At 39.6% G+C, this 9,097-nt stretch overlaps 1 protein-coding gene across 2 annotated transcripts; it reads right to left on the bottom strand.

The window, feature by feature from the left end:
• Positions 1 to 6,308, bottom strand: LOC103701224 (uncharacterized). Of its 2 annotated transcripts, XM_039130338.3 has the most exons (4): positions 5,714 to 6,306; positions 2,518 to 2,664; positions 613 to 690; positions 1 to 491 (listed from the first exon to the last, which is right to left on the bottom strand). In XM_039130338.3, the coding sequence occupies exons 1-4, from the start codon at positions 6,125 to 6,127 to the stop codon at positions 291 to 293; spliced, it is 840 nt and encodes a 279-aa protein (XP_038986266.2). In that variant the 5' UTR covers positions 6,128 to 6,306; the 3' UTR covers positions 1 to 290. The 2 variants fall into 2 exon arrangements, with proteins under 2 accessions (XP_038986266.2, XP_038986267.1); XM_039130339.3 differs by lacking the exon at positions 613 to 690 and having other exon boundaries at positions 5,714 to 6,308.
• Positions 6,309 to 9,097: the final 2,789 nt, after the last annotated feature.

Consider the following 9,097-nt stretch of genomic DNA (forward strand, 5'->3'; position numbering starts at 1 on the left):
TACAATACATTTTGTTTATTAAGCATATAAATATTTGTATCCTTGCTGTACTTACACTCCATTGAGTCAGAAGCATGCACGCCACAGGATCCATGGTTCAGTTTCTATTTTCCATGATCCTGTTTTTTTTTGCCCTCGACAAACATCATAATCTCTGCAGTCAGCATAGATCTCAATGCAAGATAAATAGCCCAAATTCCATAGAATTTAAAAATATAGTTCCACAAATTATTGGCATAAAACAACCTCCCTTTCGCGTCTTAAGGCTTCATCTTCCCTTCCTTATTTTATCAGGGCTTTTTAGTCTTAGCGTGCTCGATCTCTTTCTTTAGATTGGCAACAATCTTCCCAAATTTATTGAAATCGGGCACCGCGCCGTAGAGCAGAGTTCCCTCAAGGAAGTCGCACCAGTGGAAGCACCTACGAATCTCCTGAAACTCTTCATAGCAGTCTCCAGCACGCTTGTCACCCATTATAGAGTAAATAATCGCCTATGCGCCACAAAACTAGCCGTTAATTAGTTGCACAAAGTTCAAATAACCTTTTTGTTTTAAGAAAAAAAATAGGGAGGGGGGGGGGGATTGGATGAAGCCGGTTGAGAGGTTAACTCACCTTATAAAGGGGAACTCGGGCATCAGAAATTACATTGTCTTTGAGGCACTTGCAGTCTAGAGCCCTCTGGTATTCTCCCTTTCAAATATATATATATATATATATATATATATAAACAAAGTTTAGCCAATAGGAAGATCAAATAGTTGCTAGAGATATGCCAAATGCTTCGCAGGCAACTAGTTTGCCTGCATCATATACAGAGGCGGCCCAATACATTTGGGGGCCTAAGGCGAATCCAATAAATGAGGCCTTTTTTTTAATAATAAATTTTTAATAAATATAAAATACTTAAAAAATGATATGAAAATAGATAGCTATTAAATACACTATTTCAACGAAGATATGAATCTAACAAAAACAGACAAGAAACCTTTTTAATTTAATATAATTATTCAATGGGAGCACAGAAAAATAATTATCCTAAAAGAAGGGCCATGAAACTGATTAAATAACTGAGATAATGCTTGACAATACTGTTTACCCCGTCAAACAAGAGCAGAGTAGGAAAAGGTCATCCCATGTCACTTCATGGCCAAGGTAAAAAAAAGAATTTGTCCAAAAAGGGGCCTCCTATAAAAGAAAGTAGGGGCATTATGGGAAATTCACTCCATCTAATTAATAAAAGTCTCATCCCACCATCTCTCCTTCAAGTGAGTACCCAAGCAGCGACTGCAACATCACAGTTGCAGCCATTGAACCCCCTCCCTCCTTTTCTCTCTGTACCACCCAAGAGGGAAGAGGGAAGAAGAAACCGAGAGGAGAAAATTAAAAGAATCTCCACCCTCCAAGAAGTCCATTTCCAATCCCCCTTTCTTCCTGATGGCCCGGCTGGGTCAGGAGTAATGTGAGGGAAGGAAAACCAAGACCAAAATCAAAAAAGAGAAGGGATGAAAGATGAGAGTGGCTTCAGGCGTGTATCAAGCCAACCAAATCCCTTTCTTCCTGATGGCCCACCACTGCCCAGGCCAGCGCCCAGCTACGACTCTAGCTATTGGAGACGGATGGAAAAGACAGAAGGCTACAGATTAAATAAAAAAAGAAAAACTATGTAGTGGGGACCGTGGGATGGTGGCCTTCCGTGGGTCGGGGGCCTTAGGCGACCGCCTAAGGCCCGAGCCGGCCCTGATCATATACATGAGTTCAAATCCTCTCCGTTTGCATTGGGCTGAGTCTCCGCAGCATGAATTGTCCATCAAATCATGACCATATGTCGATCATGAATGGTCGTTATTGGAGAACCAATCCTCTTTAGTTTAGATACAAATTGAAGAGGCTCCTGATTATTTTATATATATTACTGATGGATTCTTAAAAAATTCAGAGTTAATGAAAAATTTTACAAAAATATACTGCTGTGCTAAATAACACAACTCAACTCCGCTATTCCAGATAACTCTCCATGTCAAGCTTTAACTGTCATGCCAAAATAATCGGTGATAAAATTAATTTTGAGCTACAAGTTCAGATTCCATGCTAATTTGATTTCATGATTCATGCTCTTATAATTCCTATTTAAATTAATTCAGTTATTTTAAAAAAAGTTAAATAAGTGAAATCTTGGCTTTGAAAAAAAAGAAAGAGAATAATTGGATTTAAAACACCCTTCTTATGACAACGCAAAAAAAAATGGGAGAGATTTCGCATTATTTTCTTTATGTTTATATAATATAATTTAAAATTTTATATGTATTTTCTTTTCTATAGTGATAATAATAGTTTGCATAGATTCATAATCTAGTGGGAATTTTGTCGTTTAAGTTGTAACATGTGTTGATTATTACCATTGCCGTTAATTATTGGTATAGTTGCCATTATGCACTTCATCATTCAATTGTTTCTACGGTAGCATAATTTGACAGCACTAAAATCATCAAAGAGAGAAAGTTTAAAAAGAAATATCACCTCGTATATGAGCATTTCAACTAGCAACATTTGAAGCTCGTATGCTTCGTGAGGGTGCTTATTTTTCTCGGCCTCCTGCACTTTTTGCTGCAAAATTTTTATTGCCTTATCCTCCTTTCCACTCATCTCCAATTTTGCTGCAAGTCTCTATCATGGAAAGACAGATTTAAAGATTTTGGTCACGAAGAGTTAACTTCAGAACAGCAAAAAAACAATCATTTTTCTATCAAAGTAGGAATCATGCCTATAATCAATAAAGTGACATCATTTTGGTTTAAGCAAATCGATGGGTAAGTGCTTCGTGGATCTTCCATACAGACTTGCAAAGAATTCCTATGTGCATGATATATCTTCTAGAATTGGTATCCCCTATATTGGCAGTATCTTTATCTCAGCCCCATATCAAGCCGCATATCAAGGATCCATAATTTTAGAAATTAAAAATTTTGAATTTCAAATAGCATACATTTAAGATTGATCTAAGGGATCCATTTATTATTTTGTTTCTATCTTGGTATCATCCTAGTTGTAATCTCTTGTGCATTCTCAACATAAATATACATAGTGACTACCTTATGAGGTAGGTAGAAAAAGTGCTCCACAATATTTTTTTTCACATATTTTTATTTTTTATATGGTATCAGAGACTTCAACCTCTGCTATCTCCATGGCATTCTCCTCCAACTCCCTATCTACACCTACCACTCTGCTTTTAGTTGCCGTTCAACTTAATAGGGATAATGTTATTGCTTGAAAGGCACGTATCCAACCTCTCTTAATAGCCAACCGACTATGGAAAATTTTATATGGCACGACCTTGCCTCCACCTCCAACGATTGTCATAACTTTGAATGATGAAAGAATAGAGAAGCCAATCTCTAATTTAGCCTATGAGTCATGGCTTCTCCGTGACCATATCACTTCGGTGTGGTTCCTCAACAACATATCCAATGCGATAATAGTTCATGTCGTCGGATTACCTAATGCACAAGATGTTTGGCTTGCTCTTGAATAGCTTTATGCCATCCAGAGTGAAGCACATTATAGTACTCTTATGATGGATTTTCATGCTCTTAATAAGGGCTCTCTTTATGGAAGATTATCTGCAGGGGGCAAAGAGAATATTTGACAACTTGGCGGCCATTAATAGACCAATATCGCTTGCAATATATGCTATCAAATCATTCTTAGCATTGGTTTAGTGTACGAACACCTTGTCTCCATACTCCTTACTACGAAGATTGCCATTACTTTTGAAGAATTTCATAGCATTCTTCTCCAACATGATACTCGACTGAGACTCCAAACTTTCAAAACTCAGTTGGTTATGGGTGGGATTCCACCCACTGTAAATTATATACAAAAAGGCAACTAATGAGGTTCGCCACAATGAACCCAGCAACCAACGCATAATTCTCTAATAATGGAGCATCTATTTTTTCTCCATAGGGATCTTACCACCAAAAGGGTTGTGACTTAACAGTTGTAAATACTATTGATGGCCAAACAAGAGGGTGTTGATTATGATGAGACGTTCAGCCCAGTAATCAAGTCTATCATAATTCACACTATTCTTTCTCTTACAGTTTCTGAAGGTTGACCCATTCGGTAATTGGATGTCAAAAATGCATTCCTTCATGGACATCTCACCGAGGATGTTTATATGAAATAACCTCCTGGTTTTACTGACCCAGATCATCCCGCTTATGTTTGCAAACTACAATGTTCTCTCTATGGTCTTAAACAGATGCTATGTGCTTGGTTTCAACAATTGAGTTTTCTCACTTATATACTCTTGGCTTTTATAGGTCCAAAGCTGATGTCTCACTTTTTGTCAAGCGCACCAAAGAATATGTGGCACTTATTCTAGTTTATATTGATGATATTATTCTTATTGGCACTCTTACTACTCCATTGGATAACTTGAGTGCTTCTTTCCAAACTAAATTTGCCATGAAGTATCTAGGCCCTCTTTACTACTTTTTAGACATCGAGGCTAAGATTACTACTTTTGAACTTTATCTAACCCAATCAAAGTATATTTCTGATCTTTTTCTTAAAAGCAACATATTCTATAAATGGCTTCAATATTTTTCTTAATCATAATCTCATATTCTATCATGCTAAAAAGCAACGCATTCTAGCACATTCAAGTACCGAATCAGAATACAAAGGGCTTGCCAATGCTACTATTGGATTAATTTAGATTCAATCTTTATTTCCGGAATTGGATATCTCACTTTCTCAAGCCCCTATTACCAATCTCGTCTTTCATGCTCGAACTAAGCATATTGAAATTGATTTTTATTTTATTCGAGTGCAAGTGGCTCGTCATTAGCTTTATGTCCAATTTATCTCCTCCAATGACTAACTCACTAATATATTCACAAAAGGACTTGCCTTCCAACACACATAATTATACGTCATGAGGTGCAAGAATTAATTTAACATGGATTTACTTATTACCATAAACAACCATAAAATATGGTTTTGTGTATGCAATACACACATCAAATCTCGTCTATATTGATGCCACAATTAAAGTTCTATATAGCTAATAGTTGCAGCTAGCTATCTTACCTGCCTTGTAGCTGGGATGCATGGTCTTAATATTGTTATCACCAGCACATCGAATAGACCTATATATCTATTTTGTGCATCTTAGGTCTTTGATAAGCTTAAAAATTTAGGACTTAGGGATCCTCTCCGATCTGGATATGAAATAGAGTGGTCAAATATTTGAATTATGATTATCTATGATGGGCATAGCGATTGTCATTATGAAGCTTATGTGCGGTTGCAAGACATGCTACTCAAATGTTATAAGGAGACTATCCAATTTCAGCAGCTGCCGGAATCATATATACTGATGATTGAAGATCGAGCTCCAAACAATATTTGTATCGGAGAGCATTTTGGCTCAAAATTTAGATGAATTCCTCTCCTTTTTTAGATGTATCATCATTCATTTAGTACACAACGGTCGTGATTAGATGGTCCCTTATGATGCGACGGTGCGCGGCTCATGTATCATCGAGACCCATCCAATCATACCGTTATGTAATAGAAGGAGGGTCCTTAGCGATTGCGAGAACGGAGCTCCCCAGCTCAATCCCAAGTTCACGACGGAGGGAGGACCGATTGAGACACGTGTAAAGCAACAGAAATAGGATGGAAGTAAAAGGACCGTACGTACGTGCAATTCTCTGTAGCTTATAGCCGTCGGGTCCATGGCGAGCAGCCTCTGCATCTCGTCGGCGGCGCTGTTGAGGGCATTCTTGTCGACGCGCGCCTCCTGGGCTTCCAGGATCCTCTCCAGGGCCATATCCCCGCCGTGGAGCGCCGCGATGGACACCGACCGGTGGAACACGGGCCGGTTCGTCGCCCGCCTTTCGATCCGGTAGGCCAGCGCCGCGCAGATGCCCGCGAATATGCATATGAGCGGCCCCGCCGCCGGCCCCGTCAACGCGTGGAAGCAGGCGCTTCCTACCCCTTTCGCCGCATCCCCGATCCACTCGAACACCGACACCGACATTCCGCCGCCGCCCGGGCTCGACGCTTGCCCGCCCATTCGATGGATGTCTACCCTGATCTCATCGCCGGTGGGCATTGATGTTTGTGTGTGTGGATATATATGTGTGTGTTTGTGTCTAGAAGAAGGAAAAATTAAAAGAAACGGAGTTAGGGACCCTTTAGGCTGGAGTTATGAACAGAAATGGGAGGCGATGTCTTGCTTGGTAGAAGAGGAAAGCCGCGCTTGGGATTTGGGATTGATGCATGGGGAAGCTAGATGGGGTCGAAAGTAACGTATCTATTCTTTGTGGGGTTATCGCAGTGTTATGTTATGAGAGAGCAAGGGTTGCTGTGCTGGGATTCTTGGCTGCTGGAATCCTTTGTAAGCTTGCAAAGAAGGAGTACGTGCTTGCTATGCTACTAGTTCTTCTGGTAGGGGTTATCTCGGACTAACAATATGGTAGGATAATCGAAGAGCTTGAGCATTGCTTTGGAAACCATTACCAACCCTGGAGTGAAAAAGAGGAACCATGAAACTTGGGAGTTCTGGGAACGATAGCCCCTCCGATGCCCGCTCGGTTTCCAATGCTATGCGAGATGAGGATTGGCGCAATACACAGGAATGGGTGTCATATGGGTTTGAGAATAGGGGTATAATGGCTTGATCGAGCAAGTGTCCGATCAAGTTTAGTTTGAAATCAATTTCAAACTTTGAAGTTAAGATTGGGCTTACTTTATTCGTCATTATTTCGATCTTGATTCGAATTCAATTTTGAACTGAGCCAAACACGAGCCTACTTGATCTGCTTAAAGATCCTAAATCAAGTTACAAATTAATCAAGCCCGGTTCAAGCTTGGTTCATTTCAGCCAATGTTTGATTCTGAATTAACATCTAATGCATTCAAAAATTAAATAAACTTTCATGCTTGGCAGGATCTTATTATCAGAAATCTTTGGATCTATGGTCCAAATTCCAATAGCAACTATCTAAACTTATATACATGCATACATCAACACGCGCGCACACGCACAACCACCACCACATACACACACACACACCCATGTCTTCTTCATACTTGCTGCTAGCATCCTTACCAAGCTTTTGCAGAGAGCTCATGCAGCTAGGCTTATTGAAGATATTGGAGAGAGCAAGATTTTTACAGATATCAGAAGCCTGCATTTTGAGGATGCTGCATTAATCTTCTGTGCATTTTATAGAAGCTAGCATTGCCACTAAGACAATCCTCTCGGCATGTGAAAGTTTATATAGTTTGAAAATTGACTTCTTCAAGAGCTTGTTGGTTTGCCATAACATGGACGAGGTTAAAGCTAGTTTCCTGGCACGTCTTACGTACTATAAGTTTGGTTTCTTTCACTTATTTATGCTTACCTTTCAGTGATTAGAAGCTAAGAGACATGGTTTTACTTGAAAAGATTAAGAATTGCCGGGCTTCTTCGAAAGGGATATTACTTATCTCTTTAGGAGGGAGAATTACTCTTTTAAATGTGATGCTTTTACCCTTTCTACCTACATCATGTCTATGTTTAGATTACATAAATGGGTGATTAAGAGATAGATCAAATAAAAAAAAGCTCCTTTTGAAAGGCCAAGAAAAGACAACATGGTTTCATTGCCTTGTGAATTGGTCTATGGTTTGTAGATCTAAGGAAGGAGGTAACAACTCTCTTCTTACTAAATGGGCTCGGAATTTCCTTCAAAAGGACAAAACACCTTATAGGAAAGTTTGTCATTCTAGAAAAAAAAAAACCGTCTTTTATCAAAAAAGCTAGTCAGAAAGTATTATTTAGATTTTTTTGATCTTTTATAAGTAGCTAAAATCTATCCAATAGCTTAAATGGGCTTGTGCTACCGTATTCTCTAGTTCACATTAGCTATGTAGCAGATTTGCTCTAATTTTATTTGTAATGATTCAGAACTACCTCGCCTAAAAAGGCTAGTCAAAAAATATTATTTAGATTTTTTAGCTCTTTATAAATACACAAGAACTACGCAGTATATATCTTATATATATATATATAGAGCTAAATTTACATCGGCATGGTCCCCAAAATAGATTTTGGGAAGACCATTGTGTGCTGTCACATCACAAGACCACTAGCCTCTTGTACTCCCCCAGCTGCAGCTGCAACACCTTTTCTCCTCCTCGATCCCTTGAAGGAATCACGACAACCCTATTTGGAAATTTGCTGCGGATACCTACTTGTGAAATCTTATTACAGGTTTATCAACAAAGGAGGCGTGATTTGCTGCAGAGAAAGTTAGGTTCTTCATGTGAGTGGGGCTTAAAAATAATCTTCATACAGGCGACAATTTAGCGAGAAAGGATGGCCCGCTAATTCTAGGCGTTCAGTTTGCCATCCTTCCTCCGAGACTGCTGACCATCTTTTTCATTTTTTTTTTTTGGTAGAAAATAGGAGGGGGGGAGGGACCAGCCCACCCGCGTAGCAGCCTCCACTGGGCCCCCCTTCCACCAGGAAATGTTCGATATAGGTTGCAGGTTTCGCATGCCTTCTCCGACCCGTGGGCTCACCGCTTCACGTGTGAGTACGTCACCCCAGTACCACCTTGGTACAAGTGGAAGAAAAGCATAACCGCCAACGAACTATCTGGGCGTGGAGCATCCGGTCCTCTAATTTAATCGACGCCCGCACTTTTCAAACCCGGACAACTCGGATGGAATTATCACCTCCTTACCACCAGGCTACTACCTTGGCGGCACCATCTTTTTCGTTCGATGCCCATTAATTTTACCAAGAGTACCTGGTCTGGTATTTGAAGCCAGCATGCCCACCTGAACTCCTCCCCCTTTTCCCCGTTAAGATTGAAAAATTATTTGTCATGGTATTGCAAAATTGTTTCATGATACAGGAGCAATAGGGTATATTTTGATGGATCCTTGATTGCATATGCCATGTATAATTTAAATTTGATGGAAAAAAAAGAAGATATAGAAGTTACTTTGGACGGGAGGAATCTCTGCTAAAATTCGATTGACGACAGAATTGGAATCTAGTATCCGGTATCCAACAAATTTTTAATGCCGA

The sequence above is a fragment of the Phoenix dactylifera genome, chromosome 12, assembly GCF_051530095.1.
Source record: "Phoenix dactylifera cultivar Ajwa chromosome 12, Ajwa_hap1_PhDact_Kaust_v1.1, whole genome shotgun sequence".
Classification (NCBI taxonomy): Eukaryota; Viridiplantae; Streptophyta; class Magnoliopsida; order Arecales; family Arecaceae; genus Phoenix; species Phoenix dactylifera.

Excerpts from the sequence above, each read along its gene's own strand:
- LOC103701224 (XM_039130338.3), bottom strand. The coding sequence starts at position 6,127 with ATGCCCACCGGCGATGAGATCAGGGTAGACATCCATCGAATGGGCGGG. Across the intron at positions 2,665-5,713 it reads TAAGCTACAGAGAATTGCAC|AGACTTGCAGCAAAATTGGA; the intron begins GTACGTACGGTC and ends TTTCCATGATAG. Across the intron at positions 691-2,517 it reads TTGAAATGCTCATATACGAG|GGAGAATACCAGAGGGCTCT; the intron begins GTGATATTTCTT and ends TATATTTGAAAG.